Raw genomic sequence first — 20,811 nt, 5'->3', positions numbered from 1 at the left:
AATTTGTACTAAGTGAAGTCTAAACTATTGATCAATAGACTTAATAAGATTATAAAGTTTGTGTTGTTCATAGTGCCATTCATAGTGAATTTAAATTATTTTATTTGTTTATTGATTTGTGCTCAGACAAGCGCTAATGTATGTATTATATATTAGTGAAGTTTAGGTTACAAATCAATAGTGTTAAAGGTTTTAAAGTCTTGTTTAGTTTTCAGTGCAATTTATTAAGTTGTGATTTAATTGTGTTTAATATATTTAGTGTTTTGACTAGGATTATTTTAGTAATATTTAACACTGAAATGATCTTGGTTGGAGGACTTTATATATTAATTTAAAGTAGTTTTGCGACATATTTCATAGCTTTCTTATATAAATTATGGGGTAGACAGAACAAGTTCCAATTCAGCACAGTGCTGGGTGGTTAGAGAAATAGGGCGGGTAACCAAACGGTGTCAACTACAGCCCTAGTTCACTAATTGCGGATTTTTGATAAATACCAGGTGGGACCTGGCAGTTCCTGCGTTTATTAAGACAGGTTTTACCCCTGGAATCTGGACGATTTGGGTTGTCAACTAGACTTCTTAAAAAAGCCAGGTTCTAGTCCAAATATCCCGTATCTATGTATTTATATATTCACTTTTATATTACCCTTTTCCGGCTATATATCCGCTGTCCCAACCCCCTGTGTGGATATATTGGCCAGCACACGAGGAATAGGATCTAGACTAAATCGAGCTTCCTCACTCGTCTTAGTTAGCTGTAGACTAGAGATTACTCATTGCACATCGAGTAATTACGCGAGTAAATTAAATGTGTATCCCGGGATACTAGTTTGCAAATATATCGGTAGATTAGTTGGTTAGTTTAGCTGTTAGGGCTAGGTTTTATATTTGTTTGGCTTATGGAATGTAGGATTAATCTAGGTTTATAATTTTAATTTAACAAAGCCATTAGATATTCTCAGTAGATAGCTAGGTTCCCTTTCGATTTGATACATATGGCTATTTTTATTGTATATTACGATGATAATTATGGGTTTATGGGTTAATTTCAAAAATAGCTATAGCTAGGATGTAGTGTGGGGTTAGGGAATATTAGGATTTATTACATATACTTATTTATGACTTGTTGACAAACTTGACATATTTACTTATGACTTTAAATATATCTTGGTCCTTTGCAACGCTACTGGTAGAAATATATTGTGGGAAAAACTAAAGTTAATAACCACAATATACTGTAGTATTGTAGAGTCAATTTGCTATGAGAGAAATATTTATTTTGCCTGTCCCTTGGCAGTCTGTATGACGATTTCATTCTGTTTTCTACAGATCTGTAATTTTCACACTTGGCCTTAAAAATACAAGGTCATATTATTATTGAAATATATCAGTGAGTGGTTTGTCCGGGCTAGGTCGAGGCAGATGCAAGACCGTAGTTTATTTTGGTCCGAAAGTGAGATTCAAAATGACTACAGCTAATGTTTGGATAATATCATTTCATTGAATATTGAAATACGTATACTACAAAATTGCAGTATTCTGGGGAATTAGAGTGGATCAAATACAGCTGCTCTACTACCAGTATTTTGTTATGTTAAATTGTCCCTTTGATTTCCTCTCAATGTTGACGAAAAATGTCACAAAATAATGACTTGGTCAAATGGTGAAGTAGGCCAGTCATTATAAAAGATGTCCCTTCTGGACCACAAAATAGTTCCTTCCGAACTGGGGCGGGGATTCTGACCTGCAACTGGATGATGATCACGGGTGTCGCGGAGGCGGAGCGACATCTATACCCCAAAAACAAAAATGTTTGTAATTGTGACATTTATTAGAATTCATTCTGACATTGACCAACTGACTATTACATTTGACAGACTTTACTTACTTTGACATACTTTACTGACAATAGACTTTACTATGACATTTCTCGGACAAACTTAATTATGACATTTTACTATTGACTTTTTGTTTACATCATATTACTGACTACATCACATTACTAAAACTTGCAATAATCTTTCTTACAACTCGGACATATTTTATTCTGACATAATTTACGGTTTAATAATTATTTGACATTATTAGGATTCATAACTCATTCCTTATATGCGAAAAGGATTTCGGTTACTATTAGCGGTTACGACGAAGGGTTCTACATAAACACTAGACGATCATTTGGCCAATTTACTGATCCAATTCAAGATATTAACTTATTTAATTAGCTTTTTAGGTTATTTACATTATTTTATAATTATTAATAAAGGTATTTACGGATTGCGGTATTTTAAAAGGGTTTTAGAATTTTAGATTTTCTTATTGGAATTTTTAGTGTTTTAGGCTAGTCTAGATCTATCTAGGTAGGGTAAAGTAGGGTTAGTTGAGTAGAGAGGTGGGAGAGTGTTACATAGTTTAGATTTCAACTAGTTCTCTTTTGCAGCGCAATTCGGGCAACCAATATCACTTTTACGATAGATCGTGTTAGATATCTATTAATAGATGTGAATTAGATCTCTAAGTAATATCTTGTGGGAATCGTTCAAGAGTATCTCCAGAATCGCGGAAATGTCAAATTTGACAGGTTAGATCTTAAACATATCGTTATCGTATCTTGGCGATGTTTATAAGATATCTAATAGATGTCTATTACAAAATCCGAATCGGGCCTTAGGTCCAATCAATACTTTATTGATTTTATCTACTGCATTGCATTGACTATGCATGGTGCTTTAATTGAAGAAGACAGTTGAATTAATGACAGGTTGATATTTTAAAATTATTAATTCTGGTAAGGGTCACCCCACACTAGCGTCTCTCGCGCGTTGGCGTCTAGTCATCTCTGTGCCTGCTGCTCGACGCAATGTTGGCGCAACTGCGCAGTGACGCCATTTTCCATAGCGCGACTAGATGCCGACGCTCAATAGACGCTATAATATATGGTGTGGGGTGAGATTGCAATAAACCACAACTGTACATTTAAATAAACTAAAATCTTAATAATCATTATTATGAAAATATTATTCTACTATTTATATTTGTTATTAGTTTGTTTGCATAACAGTTGAGCAATATATTAAATTTTACAATACCTTTCAAACTTGAATTTGCCCCTTTATTTTCAAAGCTTTAGTTCATTTCAAATCCAAGTGGTAATTTGTTTCACTAATAAAAGTAACAAAATAACGGTATTTATTTGCTTAAATAAAGTATTAAATAAATTTCAAAGCTTTCTATTTGTTGAAGTGCCTCGTTGTCATCTTAAAGGATTTAGTTGTTTTTACAAAATGTTTTCTTTTATGGTTACTCAACTTCTTACTATGAATAGGATAATATTTTATTAGATGACGTTGAAACTCTAAGTAACTTAAAAAGGGACTACTTAAACTCCTTAGTTTCGTCAATCAAACCGTCTACCCGTATTTTACCTATACCACAATCTTTTTCGTTGTCATTTATGAGTAGCATACTTACTTACTTGGCTGGCGCGATGACTCAAAATGAGTCTTGGCCTCCAACACAAGAGCACGCCACTTTGCTCGGTCCAGAGCGGTATCACGCCAGCTTTCGCCGACGCCGAGCTCACGGAGCTACAATATAAAATATTTAGTGCCAACAAATATTTGTCGTCAAACGGCATTAGTAGCTACATAAATATATAATGTAAACAGCAGTTGCAACTGTCACAATACTCCTGGCCAAGTGACCAATGTTGGCATGACAAAGCTGACTTGATCCTTTTGATGGATGTCCCCAATGCTACTTGCTACTTGGCAACGTTTCAACATGCTTACCGGCTTTATTCGCAATATACTTTTGAGGTAGCGACAATGACAATTATCAAAGAGGGTTGTCATAGTAATGGACAGTGGAAATTCTAGAGAACTCTTAATACAGGGATTATTAAGACACAAGGATTCCAGTTCCACGTAAGAGGACGTAGGTTTTGACCTCAACGTGTACTAATAAGTTCCTCAGAATGTATTTAGGTACAAAATATCATTTCATATTTTCCAGCAAGCGTTCCTTAAGTGAAAATTAGACTAATCGCAATAAGGGCTAAGCGGTGCTTTTACCTCTGGGTTGTTATGCAACCATCTGTTTTGCAGGGTAACCATAGAAATCAATTTAGTTATTGTACTGTATTGGCTGTTATACATGTAACTATAGACAAAATACGTGTTAGTGTAAAAACACAATGCACGGATACAGAAATACAATGTCGTATTGGTATTTGGCATTAAACTTTCGTTTCTGAATGCGGCCTGAGGCCTTGCGGCATCACGAAACATTCGCGTAAATTGCGGTCACTGCATTAAACGAATTGAGTCACAATAATGACTCAGAGACATCAGGGAATAATTCAACTTACTAGCATCATTTTACTAAATATTTTATTCATAAGGATGCATATGTTATATTAATGTTACCTATAAATAGAAAGGATCTTGTTATAGATGGCGCTAATGCCGCGCGATGTCTTGTATTTATCAAATATTGAAATCAAGCAAATCATCACTCTTTCATCATCCTCCATACAATCAACAACGACTTCTGCAATTAACCGTTTTATCAAAGAACCCTCGTCACCAGTATCTTTGGAAGATTATATTACAAATATTAGTTACACTACAAATACAAATCGAAGCTTTTTAATTGAGTTGTCGCGATCCTGACTTGCGCATCTACACACTCTGATAGAATGCTGCTGTTGTCAATTCAATACATCGTAATATTTTTGCTGATTATGATGCTAGAGTCGATCTGTTCGAAAAGAGAAGAGTTGTGGAATGTATGGGGCCCAATACATTCCACGACTCTTCTCTTTCCGCACAGAGTCTAATAGTAGAGTTGTGTTGTTCCTAATGCCCGTCTTACAAAATAGCCAAAATTGTCTAAAGATTTGTGGCATTTTTTCCCATATTCCTGATTTTAAATACATATATACTATACTTGGTGAACTGGTTAGCAAATGTCAGCGTCGTCGGGAAATATCCAAAGTACGGGTGTCAACATTAGCGACACTCCGGCCCTGGTGTAAACAAGCAAAAATATCAAAACTAATCTTTAAAGCTGTGAACATACGGTGGAAATTCGGTTGGGTTGTTTGCACAAATGTTAGTCGAAAACGCGGCACAGCGTAAGATTGATAGACTAGCCTGTGAATGAACTTAGCAAATATACCTACGGATTTTTGGTCGGAGATAAATCTTTTGGTTGGATTAATCTGATATACATACTTGGAAAGGGCAACACAATTTATATCCGGATTGGATTTTGTTGTCAACTCGTGACGTATGTTGAGAACTAGCTATGAGATTGACTATTTCACTTGTCGCAGTTCATGTTGTTCGCTTAGGATTGGGGATATTAATTTTAGAAAATGTATTGCTTAGAAAACTTGTTTTCTTATTAATAAAATACAAGGAGATAATGGGTGATATAGGTATAAGTATATATACCTAACGGCAAAACCATATACATATGTACATATTTATGTCTAAGATAACTCCGCACAGACTTTGAAACGACAAAGTGTGGTACCACTACAGACTTCACATTTTCATTGGAATTTGACGATGATGGTGGCTTGTCCAGATAAAAGGTCCAAAAGGAAGACGAAGACCTGAGCATGGCAGGAGAGATGATATACCGGTTAGACACAATAGCTAACAGAAGAGCAAGGTGGTTGGCTACCCGATACGCCACGATAGATTTTTGAAGCATCCTGGAGGGCAAGATTATGGGAAAAAGACGCAGAAGAAGTTCCAGGATCACATGTATCAGCCAAATAAAATGTATAGTTTCTGTCGTGTCAGCAAAGAGAAGAGTGGCGATTACTCCACCGACAAGAGCATAGCTCTTAAATATTGGTGATGATGATTTAGCATAATCGTTATTGTATGCAAACACTGTGCAAAGAAACATCGACTTTTCACCAATAAATATAAATTTTAATACCTACGAGACTAGTTTCTATTTGAATATTGGCGTGCCAAAAGTTAGCGATTTTATTTACCTTCTTATAATAAGTTATGCAAACAAAAATTGCCCATCTCTCGTAAGTGTTTGTGCAGCGAAGTCGATCGGAAAGTCACACATGACCCGCAACTATCCATACTAGTTACTCGTATTTCAAGTGTCGCAGTAATAGTCTTTTTGAGAAATGTTCGTTGTTGATAATATTGTGTGTACGTATGTATACTTAGATATGAACAAAAACAAACGCTTACGAATGTCGGTCTAACTTTTCTTAGCTATACAAATATGGTATGTTAGTTCAACTAATATGAATGTAAGACCTTCGATTCGCTCGGTCCGTCTTCGGGTAGGGAGAGTCCGGCAGATTTGACCAGGGGCACCATGGTATAAAAAGTACCAAAATTAAAATAATATTTTTTTTGTGCACGCATGTGTCACACCCGAACAGGAATTGTTACGTAATATACCTATTGCTATATTGCTGATAAACCCCTTCCTCTCTCATTACTTCCCCCCTTCCTTCTTAAGCTATCTACGAAACATCTGTGAATTCGTTTTTTTTAAATAGTTTTTCTAATATTAACTTTAATATAGTTTTGTTTGGATGGTGTTAAGTAATACATATTATTTGTTATCATCCCAAAAAGTAGACTACTATTTATTTGTCAGTAGCACATAATAAACCCCATTCTACTCTAGGTATGCCATGTTCCTCAAATATGGTGTTAGGTGCTTAATATAATCGACAGAATATTGTCTAGTACATTAATCAACAACTGAATTACTCCTACCAGCTTAGCTTAAATCAATCATAAGTGCATGTCAAGCACGACGACGAATCTAGCCACGGGCATCGGAAACTAAGTAATACTGCAAGTCAAACGAAATTTCGAATGATCATACTAGAACCACAATATTAATTTAACTATAATCACGACTAAAGCTGAAACCCTATATCCGTTACGCTAAATCCGGTTCAAAAGTATGAGGTGCAAATAACTTCGCTTTGATAGTCAATCTTTTTGTTTATTTCTTAGTATCGACTTGGTTATATTTCATACTTATTATTTCAGATGGTTCAAATATTAAATTATAAATAGGTACGTTCAAATCTTAATGGCTTAGCTAAATCTAAATTTAAATACCTAATAGTTTTAATGAGTTCGTTAGTTTGTTTACATAGGTTTTATTAGGTTAGTATCACGAATTATGTTTGTTTTGGCATGCCAAAACAACCCCATAAACCCATGGGTTTAGTACGAATTTAACCCATACTATATTTACGCACTTGTTTGATGATGAATTGGTGACTGACAATTTAAAATAATAGTTTACTAATCTTATTTCCCTAGGTACGAAGTACTAGGATTCTGTCAACATACAATCTTTATAGTACCTAGTTGCGTCACTTGCGTCTGAGCATTTTCCCGTCTGTTGCGGCTGAATAGAGATCCTTAAAGGTACCTATTACCGTTCGGAATCAGACTACGCCAGCATTCCTGCGGCAGTATTGAGGCGCGACATTGCTGCCGCGAATGTTAAAAAGCAGTAATATCGCGCTATAAAACAACTGCAGTACTGCTGTCGACTGCATTGCTGCAGGAAACAATTAAGTTTGACGTAACCAGTAATATAAAAACCGGCCAAGTGCGAGTCGGACTCGCCCATGAAGGGTTCCGTATTTAGGCGATTTATGACGTATAAAAAAAAACTACTTACTAGATCTCGTTCAAACCAATTTTCGGTGGAAGTTTACATGGTAATGTACATCATATATTTTTTTTAGTTTTATCATTCTCTTATTTTAGAAGTTACAAGGGGGGGGGACACACATTTTACCACTTTGGAAGTGTCTCTCGCGCAAACTATTCAGTTTAGAAAAAAAAGCGGCCAAGTGCGAGTCGGACTCGCCCATGAAGGGTTCCGTATTTAGGCGATTTATGACGTATAAAAAAAAACTACTTACTAGATCTCGTTCAAACCAATTTTCGGTGGAAGTTTACATGGTAATGTACATCATATATTTTTTTTAGTTTTATCATTCTCTTATTTTAGAAGTTACAGGGGGGGGGGACACACATTTTACCACTTTGGAAGTGTCTCTCGCGCAAACTATTCAGTTTAGAAAAAAATGATATTAGAAACCTCAATATCATTTTTGAAGACCTATCCATAGATACCCCACACGTATGGGTTTGATGAAAAAAAAATAATTGAGTTTCAGTTCGAAGTATGGGGAACCCCAAAAATTTACTGTTTTTTTTTTCTATTTTTGTGTGAAAATCTTAATGCGGTTTACAGAATACATCTACTTACCAAGTTTCAACAGTATAGTTCTTATAGTTTCGGAGAAAAGTGGCTGTGACATACGGACGGACAGACAGACGGACAGATGGACAGACGGACAGACGGACAGACAGACAGACAGACAGACATGACGAATCTATAAGGGTTCCGTTTTTTGCCATTTGGCTACGGAACCCTAAAAATGATATTAGAAACCTCAATATCATTTTTGAAGACCTATCCATAGATACCCCACACGTATGGGTTTGATGAAAAAAAAATTTTTGAGTTTCAGTTCGAAGTATGGGGAACCCCAAATTTTTTTTTTTTTCTATTTTTGTGTGAAAATCTTAATGCGGTTTACAGAATACATCTACTTACCAAGTTTCAACAGTATAGTTCTTATAGTTTCGGAGAAAAGTGGCTGTGACATACGGACGGACAGACAGACGGACAGACGGACAGACGGACAGACGGACAGACAGACAGACAGACAGACATGACGAATCTATAAGGGTTCCGTTTTTTGCCATTTGGCTACGGAACCCTAAAAAGGCAACAGAACTGTAGTAGAGATATGTAATTATACTAATTACAAATATGAAACTAATTTTGTTTATACAATAGTTACAAAACACAAATATTAAGTGGCAGATAAACAAACTATGGGCCCGATTCGGATTTTGAAATAGATATCTACAAGATATCTTTTAGACATCACCAAGATACGATAACGATATTTTTAGGATCTAACCTGTCAAATTTAACATTTCTGCGATTCTGGAGATACTCTTGAACGATTTCCACAAGATATGACTTAGAGATCCAATTCACATCTAATAGATATCTAACTCTATCTAACGTAAAAGTGACATTGGTGGCCCGAATTGAGCTGTAAAAGAGAACTAGTTGAAATCTAAACTATACCGTATCTAGAATGGATCTAGTACGTGTCGTCTCTTGTCAATATCTTGAAGTTCGAATACGGCAGTGTGACTCCTAGGTCATGGATTTATCGGAAACATTATAATTATGTTGCGGTAGTAGATATAGTAAATACCTACAGTATCTAGTTGCGATAGCTATACTGGCCACCAAGTAAGCGATTCATAAACATGTTAAATAATACCAATTTGTTTTTAATTAATGCGTCACGGACCCTCGGGATAAAAATTATAATGTGAATATAAATAAATTATATGCCAAAAAGATATCAAAGGTATCATGATTTCGTTCCTCCGGGTATTAAGTGCTAAAAAGTATCGTCCCGAATTAATATAGGAACCGAAAAAAAACCGAATATTACGTCGCGCTCTTGCCTAAGCATAATCCGGTACGTACAACAAACAAGACACACACAACAGTAAAATTTCCATTTAAATAAATAAATATTATAGGACATTCTTACACAGATAGACTAAGTCCCACAGTAAGCTCACGAAGGCTTGTGTTGTGTGGTGTGTTGTGGGTGATTTGATCTCAACATGTCAACCAGGGATCGGATACCGGTATTTTTTGTATGGGAACGGAAACGGTATTTTTTCGTTCTTTGCTAATTACTTCATTTCTAATTGGGCAATCTAATAATACGAAGTCGTAACCTAAAAACACAACTGAGTCCTACATTTCGAGTATAAAATAATTCGAAAAATATGGTTATTTCTTAGTTTTTGCAAAAAACCGGTTCCGATCCCTGATGTCAACTATACTTGGTCAACCAGATCTTGACAGTAGAAAAAGGCGGTAAATTTGAAAAATGTAGGCGTGAAGGGATAGGTATCGTCCCATAGAAAATTTGAATTTCGCGCCTTTATTTACTGACAAGATTTTGTTTACCAGCTATATAATATTTTTCACATACCATGGGCACGGTGACAGCTATCATCTCAAGAAATATTTTGCATATACAAAAATTGCGTTTTAAGGTTAGAAATTGTATGGAGGTGACAGCTGTCACCGCACCCAAGCTATATGAAAAATACTAATAACTTGTTCTTAGATAAAGACCTTACTTACTTCTTTACCCATTTACCATACGTGATTAATTGATAGTTTATGACATCGTAATTAGTATGTTATGATGTATAATAAAAACGTTTCACAACCATTATCAGCGTAACCTTTAGCCTTTACAATAACTTTAGTAACACTATTGTAGATAATAATAGTTGGAATCATAAAGAATATGTTTTATCTACAGCATCCTAGGCTGTTCTTATGAATATGAAAATGACTTTAAAAATATAACTAAAAATACATTCAATTGAGCAACGCGTTAAAAAAGGTATCCAGAATAAAGAACTAATTGCTATATAAATAAATTGATTTTTTAAATAATACCTATACTACATGTAACTAGCACATCGTTGTCCCGTGTACGACTGTACGTCCCAAAATTTTAGAAATTAAAAAAATCAAAGTAGATTTTCATTAAACGTACATTGAAAAAAAATCTCCGTGACGAACCAGAAAAACAAATACAGGGTGGCCGCAAATAAAGTGGGTAAATATTTATTTGGCTAGAAGTAGGTATATTGGTGCCGATTGAGACCGTTACGATGATGTTATCAGACAGGTTCAGATAATATCGATTTATTGTATTGTTTATATTTATAGACGACTCACACTTTATGTAGCCGCTGGCAGGCATAGCTAAAAACAGTAGTCTTATTAAATTTGGTCTTTTAAAGTAGACAATTATCTTACTAAATAAAAGCTTAATTATGCACGTATTGCATGGAATGATATTAGATACTTAAGGCTTATTCTTGTTCTTAGGGATTCTAAAAAGCAAAATTAAAATTTAAAATCCAAAATTTAAAAAAATATTGTTATGGTATACACGATATTTTACATCAATATTGACAAAATCACCTTTAGTTCCGTGAATGAAACTATAATCAATCTTTTATAATATGTAGGTAAGATAGGTAATATATAACAATAACTTAACACTACAAAAAGAAAGTAATAGGTACCATAAACTAACTGTTTGAACTTTTATAAAAAACCTATTGAAGAAGTTTATTCACGAAATTCGGAACTATTGAAAGCAAAAGTAGTCAAATAAACAAACTGTTAACGATACACTGTATGTTTTGCTTATAGGAGTGGAACATTTATGAGATACTAATTAGAATAAGATATGGACAACTTCATTGCCTTGACGTCATTTAGTATTTTATATCAGATATTAATATTATACAATATGAAAAATATACAGAAAGCTTCCTATTACAAAATTAATTATTAATTATTTATTCTTAGTAGTTTTTAATTTTTTGTTAATGATGTAGGTAAATATCTTACCTTGCGAGATCTGTGAGTACATCATGCTTTTCATCGTTTTTATTTAAAAAAAAAATACACTGAATATAAATTATGCTTCTAAAATGCAAGTAATATTATTAAAAAGCTTTCAAGTGCTGTTGAAAATAGCTTTCAAGTAATGGAAACGAACGACGAGTGCCTTTCGTAATAGTTTTATTCATTCAGTTATTCTTCTCGTAATAAATGGATGGCAAGTTTGTCATCCAATATAGGAACAAACAAGGTAGGCACGTATTACATAACTTTATCGGTTCACAGCATCGAATGTACAGCTTCCCAAAATTTAAAATTTAAAATATTCCTTAAAAGGCACCTTAATAAAAGAACGGAGACACAACGACTGGGAGGTTGGCAAACTGCATTCTTAGCATAATTTGGTTATGGGCGTGTTTTTGCACCCAGATGCTCGTTAATCTTGTTGTCAGGTTAGTTATTTGGGGCGTGTTAATGTCGTAATAAAGATTTAAATGAAATGTTATATTTTTAGAGATATTCTGCAGAATACTTAACGTAACTGTTTTATTAGTTAAAGTTTTTATCGAACGTAAAAGAGGTCTCATTTTTAGCAAGTTTTTTTTTTGATAAATTGCACTGTTTATCATCATCATCATCATCATAACTTAAGAGATTTGCTCTTGTCGGTGCACTGTTTAGTATCTGCCGGCCGGCTGACGGCCAAGCCACATATTTTGACTAAGGTGTAGAGTCTGTGAAGGTAGGGCCTGTGTAGAGTTAGAAGCTTGGCTCTACAAGATATCTGATAACTTTTTGTCAGTGCGAGCCTTATGGTTTCGTCTTGGCAACATTTTACATGAAAATGTTTTTGGTGGGATTACCTATATCAAGATTTTATTCATCAAACGCTTAAAAAAAGGCTAAGTAAAAATATGTATAGGTAACACTTTTTTGGACAAAAGACAGTTAAAGTTACCTCGGTTACAAAATCTTTGCACCGGTTTCGATTTCTAAATGTTTCACTTTTCTGGCTTAATAAGAACGAAGCATTCTGTATAAATTTCTGTATCAGTTAAGGTAACTTAACTGATACAGAATGCTTCAAGACTCAATATATTTAATCCGCCTATTGTGTAGTACTTATTAATAATTATTTGTAAAGTTTTTCTTCAATATTTAATTATAACATTCAAAAGGTGCCAAGAAATCGAGGATCTTTATGACTCTAAACGAAAATACTCCTAGAAGGCATATCACGTGTAGCCGAGATGTTTCTTCCTTATAGTATCATCAATATTATAGATAAGTATTTACATAGCCTACACCTACAGACAGACACTGAAGCGCTAAGCACGTTGTGATACAAATAAATGTCACGAGAAAAAGATAGTAGGTGTTATATAATTGCGTTTTGTTGATATTTTCAGAAAAGTCACGTGGGACACAATACACGAGACGACATACACGTGGGACATGAAATAGGTATTGGAACTTCATAACACATTAAAATAAAATAGTTAACGTTTCTGTAGAGTCACTACAGTACAGTGGTGACACAGTGGTGGTACAGTGGTGGGTACAGTGGTTTCTGTATCAACTCACTGTCATCTGTATATAACCTGTGTGTTCACAAATAAATATTACTTACTTACTTACTTACTACAGCCAGCTATGCTATAGGTATTTTAATAAGATAAAATAATGTGTAATAATTAGTTTATTTAGGGAAACATCAACGAACAAAAAATATAAAAATAAAAAGTAAATTATGATTATTTCTTACAGACATGATGCATACTGTATTACCTTTTTTTACATACTTAATACTCATACATCATTGATTAAGATATCACACCGACCATAATACTTCTATAATTTTAATTAAAGTACGAGATCGCCACTGACAACAAAAACAGTAGCGGCATAAGCGTGGTAGTTATTCGCTCTCATTATCGTAACACTTTCGCTGCCAAGTATCCACTATGCGTTTTCCTCTTGTAAGATAATTGTGGAGTTTAGCTCTGAAACTGCCAAACGTCAATGACCGCATTATGATTTTCCTTTAGTAAAGCTACAGCTCAGCTAAGATGCTGCAGTAGGTACCTACTCAGTTTTAGATCATGAACAAAAAATAATAATGAAACCGAATGTACAGTAAAGCAGCGTACTCATACATTTCCTGTACCTTTTAACGGCCAGTAATTGAGCGAAAATTAGGGAACATTTTTGAAATTATTCTTGAATCGCCCTTAGATTTGGTCAGAGGCGCCTAGCCTTTTGGCACAGGGCGGACACGCCATACATCAAAAATGATTTGCGTTTATATGTGTGCACGGCACGTCTGTACACGCGTCATTGAATTTCTGACGGAATCCTGACGGAATCTCAGTAGAGCGACTTACGCACACATTCATGTCGCGGCCAGTCGCGGGCGAGGTAATCCGAGTCGGTGCGGGGCGGTGCGTGTCCGTTCTATTACTTATTCTGTGCTTTTGGGACGGGTACTGCCGTGTCCGGGTGGTTTAGTTGTCAGGACGTTAGCCGCTTAAGCTAAAGACGCGAGTCCGATACCGGTGGACTTGGTCACTTTTTTCTTTAGTGTATATTTGTATAATATCTATTTCAGTTTATTCTTAAACTCTACAGCCGTGAGTATCCAAACCTTTATATTGCGTCTTGTCACGTAGCTTCATAAAATTTAGTGTAATGCAACGGCTTTACCTCCGTTATTGACAGTGACAGTTATTGCAGGTTTCAGCATATTTTCGGTTTCCGCACATCAAGGGAACCAAAATAAATAGAGCCCTTTGTCGTTTACACCATTTTACTAATATGGCCCTTAGTTATTCTGGTTTGTATTTAGGGTTGAGCCATGTTTGAATTTAAAAACATATGTATGCAAATACTTTTTTGTATGCAAAAACGTATTTATACGTCTTGGCACCGAATTTCCTTCTCTTTTTTGCGTAATTTGATGCGTCTGGTTTAACACGTTTTATTGTTATGATTTTATGATGATTAGTGTTATATTATTACGTAGCTTTTTCTTTTTATTTTATTCAAGATTTAGCTCATAATAACCGAAACTGGTTTATTTCTAAATTTATACATGACAAATTTTAGATAGTGTTGGGTTATTAATGAAAACAATTTGGGAATTGATTTATAACTTTTCCATATAATTAACTAAGTATTATTATAATTACAGTAAAAGATAAGTTAAGTAATAAAAAAAACTCCGTCTTTGTAACTTCACATAATTTTGTTAATTCAGTAAAAGTTGTACTGTTTACATTTAATATAGGTTAATTTATGAATTACTCCCTAAAAAAACAAATAATCATAAGTTAGGTACATATTTTTTTGTTTATTATTCATTATTGTGAAAAGTGCATACCTATGTCTTATTTTTTCCGAAACATTAATTTTAATAATTGTTGGTTTATTATTTAATGTAACGTAAGAAAAAAAAATACACATAACAAAATAAACTTCGTATTGTAAATCTTAAAAAAAGTATCAACAAGTTGCAATAATTTAATTTTACCGAATCATTTATTTTTAAATATAATTTTTAATATAACCAGAAAACAGTAAATAAAAAAATGCAAATACTCACAAAACGCACTTCATATTGTAAATCCTAATGCAATATCACAGATAAATCATAGCACGACACTTGGCACTCACGTCACTGCGCCCGAGCATGCGCGTCGCGACATCGGCGAATACAGAATGACGCCGGCGCCACGAGCTTTGGAAACTGAAGATTAAATTGACGCTTTAATAAGGCGTGTGCGCACTGAGATACGTTATAACTAACTTCCTGCTGTCTTGCTGCTTAATTAAGACGGTGATAAGTCTGAAAAATAACTGACAAAAATAAGACTTCAGCACACAGTTATACTTACCATCATTAAAATCAAAGATCTAAGATGACCTTTCATGTGATCAGAAATTTTAAATAATGATAACTCTTCCATTTTGTTTTTTTTTGTCTTTTAATTTATTGTTTTAATAGCCACTCTTCTATGTTTGTATTTCTATAAAATAAAGGTACTTATGAATAAATGCTACACAGTTACGCTCATTATTCTATAAAACTGTATGTGGGGCCGGTTTCTCAAAAACTTGTTACTTGTAATACAAGCGGATGTCACTTTTGACAGCTTTTGTTAGAAAGGGACTTCCACTTGTATTACAAGTTACAAGCTTTTGAGAAACGGGCCCCGAGAGACGTGAAGCCTAATCGATGATTTAATGTATTAAATCGATAGCGCGCACATTTCTTACATGCGCGCTGAGTTATGTGATAACTAAGTGACTTCGAGCGTTTTCCTACTCAATTAAGGACGGGAAATACAGCTGGTAAAAAAACTATAACTAGATAGTGTTACCTATAAGGAGATAAGAAATAAAGTACATTGCCCGCAAAGTAATAATTTTACTTTGTGGTGCGCAAGTAACGCCGTTTAATGATTTTAGTACGATGAGGCGATTTTTTTTGTGACAAAATAGACATGGTAAGTCTAGTTATTAGTTATTAATGATGTTTGTAGTTTAGTTAAATTTCAAGTCTTACTTGTATTTAAGCGGAAATGTTTATGTTTCTGTCATTTTTAAATTCGTTTTACTGAATATCAAAAACATTATAATAAAAATACAATGTAGGTTGTATCTAAATTATATTGAGGGAATGTGTTCATCATTATCTGACATAATAAAAGTTTTATTTCCAACCGGTACCTACTAGAAAAGCAGAAAAATTGCAAGTGCGTGTTTATTCGTATGTTCCATTGAGCTTAAATGCGTTCGCAGCATCAGATTGAACTGTCACAGTTTTTCCAGTTGAGTTGAATAAAACATTTTCATGCATTAAACAACGGACATTTTGCAACTTTTTACACAATCCCAGATTGTTAAAATTGCCAGTCGGCTCTAGCTTGACACCTGTCATTGTACGGTACAATTTTGTTTAAAGTGTTCATCCAATTCGATAAGTAAGCAGGTAACTAATATTTAAACAGTTTATTTGTACAAATTACTATTTATAGATTTGAATAGTTAAGGTAGATATAGGCTACTTTCGAAAAATACGGAGGCAAGCTTTAAATTATGAGGTATCTATTGCAGATAACGAACGGTCAATAAAATTATGATATTAGTTAAAAAAAAATTAATAATACATGAACTATCCGTACGGTAGGTAGATAACGCTTCGAGCTTTTAGCATAAACAAGTGAACTGAATGAAAACTTTAGTGAATGTGTGTTTAGTTGTTCTGTTGAAATAGTGATAATTAACTATGATATCCCGACGATAAAGCGACTTAGTACACGTTTAATGGAATATGGTTTAAACATAACCATCTTTTTGAATTTAGATCGGGTTTAAACTAGTTAACAACATTTTTACCATACCTGCCTCTATTAAAAATTACCAACTTAAATTATCACTTAACAACCAAAGACAAGGTGTAGAAATATATTTCAGGTATATGGTCAAATAATAAAGTGCGATATTTCATGATTTAAAAACCTAGAAACATAGATGTCTGGCTCATGATGATAAAAGTACAATAGCACTAAATAAATAGACTTGTTTACGAGTACGTACATCTTTGGAAATCATCGAACCTGACTTTAGTCACATAATTTTGTCGGTTTCTCTCTTCGCGTCACTAATATTATCTAAAAGCCAACATCTGGCGTCTATGATTTAAATGAATGGGTTTCAGCTTGCGATTATTTTGGCGCCTGTGATATTATGACAACATTCAATGATTCTTCAGAAAATTATTATACGCGATTATTTAACAATCTTATAAGAGAACACTCATTGCGTCAATAAATAGCTCAAGAATGATTTATATTATATTCAGTACACCGAAATATAATTAAAGAGATTCTACTCTATGGTTCTTTATTCTATATACAGTGAAACCTGGTTAAGTGGGACCTGGATAAGTGAGAAACCTCTATAGCTGGGTCTCATGGTGCGGTCCCGACACTTTAGCACTGAATTACCTCTGTTAGTGAGAAAACACGAACCTCTATAACTGGGATTAGTTGTTGTGATTTTATAGTCACATTTACCTCTATAATTGAGACAGAGTGTATTTTACCTCTTTTACTGAGACTATATTTATAAGGTTACATTTTCCTAATTGTTTTTTTAGAATTGTATAGGAATTGACCTCTGTATCTGAGATAACGTCAATCTATGACCTCTCTAACTTGGACTTTATTGATCAATTTCCGTATTCTTACTAACTGTTAGTCTATGCACAAATTCCGCATTTGCTTAATTGTGTCTAAACGACTTCAAGTTTCATTTAGTTACTTTATGTAGTTAAAACTATCGAAACGAAAGCTGAAATTTTGATAAGTAACACGAATAAACAGATTTTCATTTAATACATTTCTAAGACGCAATGAAGGCCGTATCAAATTTAACTGAAAAAATCTATCCTTTGGAGAATCATTCAAAATAAATTCAAAGAAATATTTAAACAGACTTAAAAAATATTTACTGACAAGGATTATTTTACCTTATTTATTTTTAAAGATAATTACAAAATACCTTATTTACCACCTCTATAACTGAAATATATCCTCTATTCTCACCTCTATTAATGGGACCCTCTGTAAATGAGACAGACATTTATTTGTACCTGGCTATTAACTGAGAGCCTGGGTAAGTGAAATACCTCTTTAAGTGAGACAAATCTGCTCGTCCCTTGAAGTCTCACTTATCCAGGTTTCACTGTAATATATGGTTCGGTAGTGTGTTTTTTCTAAGGAAGGAAAAAGTAATATTAATATTTTTCTGACTTGAATTTGATAAACGCTATTTAAAAGATCAGTTTGAAAAAAAAAAGGAATACATATGACCCAAATAATTATTAATTCACGTTATGTTTTACAGGTGTGGTTATTTAACATATAACGAAAATACTTTAAACTGCAATATTTAAGTAATTAAATACGAATTAAAATAAAATTACAACGGTAAAAGCTATTGACCACGTTTTATAAAACGGCGTATCGAAATGATTATAAGGTGCGGTCACTCTGTGGGTGAGCCGCCAATTATATTCGTTTAACGTTATAACAGTTATATACCTAAATACGTTTACTTTTAAGATAGTTATCCTTTAATATGGATAAACGTATTTCATGTATGTGCATGTAAATATAATAATGCTTCGGTAGCAGTGAGTAGTTCAAATGTGTGACGTTTTGTAAATTGATACTAATATTATTAAAATGTATATTATGAGGAATTATTGTCTATCTGTCTGTTAGCTCTTCACGCTTAAAACGCTGAACCGATTTAGTTGTAACATCATGTGGTATAGAGTTTTTCTATCCCAGAAATCAATCATCACGGATGTAAAAAGGGAGGTGGTAATTTATTGGTGGAACTAAATAATTTCTTTTCAATCATCATAATCACGCAGACGAAGTTGCGACCAGAAGCTAGTAGTAGTAGTTTATTAATTCATTATTAAATATAATAAAGAAAAAAGATAAAAATCGCGAAGTTCTACAGAACGCTCACGTTCAAGGCTAATTATTTTCATTCACACTTAAAATAACACACTATTCTTAAAAAAATTAACAATAAATAACCATAAGTACTTTTGGACGAAATCCAACACGGGGCTAATCCGTGGGTTATCAATGAACGATGATTCGTTGATGACTGTGTTAAGCCCTGATATTCCCATAGCCTATTAAGCCTATCGTCTCAAGGAACAAGGAAATGTGTGGCCTCCTTCCTCCTTCCTCTAATATAGCTAGGGGCCCGATTCGGATTTTGGACTAGATATCTATTAGACATCCCCAAGATATGACAACGATATTTTTAAGATCTAGCCTGTCAAATTTGACATTTCCGCGATTATGGAGATACTCTTGAACGATTTTCGATGTCAAACGTCTCGTTATGTATTTTTAGATCTCAAAATGATTTTGAAACCATCTTACTACGATAATTTAACGTAAAAGTGACATTGGTTGCCCGAATTGAGCTGCAAAAGATATCTAGTTGAAATCTAAACTACCAGGTATCTAGTACATAACGTATCGTTCTCTTCTCTAAAACCGATCGTGTTTTCCGAATACCGCGGTAGGTATTTTTATTTGCTATAATTACTATTTGACCCGGAGGGTTTCTAATTTAAACATTTTCCTTCCGTGAACTGATAAGCTAGTAGTAAAAAAATATCGTGTAAATAACTACATAAGATTCGTAAAAGTGATTTACCTCCTGAAAACCCTCGGCCTGAAAGTGAAATTTCTTCCCGACGTTTGTATTTTCAGAATAAATACAATCTATGTCTCTTTCAGAAGAGAGCGGTTCTTAAGTTATAGAGTTGTCAAATAAAAATAGTTAAGTAATGATAGTAATTTGAACCCATAACCACAGGGTTGAGACGAGAATCAATTTAAGATAATAGATAGATAATAGAGTACTTATGATTTTGCTAAAAAAAAAGCGGCCAAGTGCGAGTCGGACTCGCCCATGAAGGGTTCCGTATTTAGGCGATTTAAGACGTATAAAAAAAAACTACTTACTAGATCTCGTTCAAACCAATTTTCGGTAGAAGTTTACATGGTAATGTACATCATATATTTTTTTTAGTCTTATCATTCTCTTATTTTAGAAGTTACAAGGGGGGGGGACACACATTTTACCACTTTGGAAGTGTCTCTCGCGCAAACTATTCAGTTTAGAAAAAAATGATATTAGAAACCTCAATATCATTTTTGAAGACCTATCCATAGATACCCCACACGTATGGGTTTGATGAAAAAAAAAATTTTTGAGTTTCAGTTCGAAGTATGGGGAACCCCAAAAATTTATTGTTTTTTTTCTATTTTTGTGTGAAAATCTTAATGCGGTTCACAGAATACATCTACTTACCAAGTTTCAACAGTATAGTTCTTATAGTTTCGGAGAAAAGTGGCTGTGACATACGGACGGACAGACAGACGGACAGGCGGACAGACGGACAGACAGACAGACAGACAGACATGACGAATCTATAAGGGTTCCGTTTTTTGCCATTTGGCTACGGAACCCTAAAAACCTATGAATTTGCTCAAAGCCATACAATTGTTATACAAGCAAATTTAATGTCCGACGGTCAAAGCTACGTCACTGTCGAATGCATTAAAAAATGTATTTTTTTCTTGTGCTGAGGAAATAAAGTGAACCCTGCGTTTGAGAAAATCCTAAAGAGACTACGCCA

The 20,811-nt window shown here is 34.0% G+C and overlaps 1 protein-coding gene across 2 annotated transcripts in view; it reads right to left on the bottom strand.

Moving 5' to 3' along the window:
* The window catches only part of LOC134652063 (collagen alpha-1(XVIII) chain-like), a 106,321-nt gene extending 90,911 nt beyond the window's left edge, over nt 1-15,410 (bottom strand). For both annotated transcript variants that reach the window (XM_063507213.1, XM_063507214.1), the window contains exon 1: nt 15,172-15,410. In XM_063507213.1, the coding sequence (XP_063363283.1) occupies nt 15,172-15,185 (14 nt within the window). In that variant the 5' untranslated portion in view covers nt 15,186-15,410. The remainder of the gene's footprint in view (nt 1-15,171) is intronic.
* Nucleotides 15,411-20,811: the final 5,401 nt, after the last annotated feature.

This window comes from Cydia amplana, chromosome 11, assembly GCF_948474715.1.
Source record: "Cydia amplana chromosome 11, ilCydAmpl1.1, whole genome shotgun sequence".
Classification (NCBI taxonomy): Eukaryota; Metazoa; Arthropoda; class Insecta; order Lepidoptera; family Tortricidae; genus Cydia; species Cydia amplana.
Note: the sequence above shows the minus strand (reverse complement) of the source record. Positions and strands in the feature narration are given on the sequence as shown.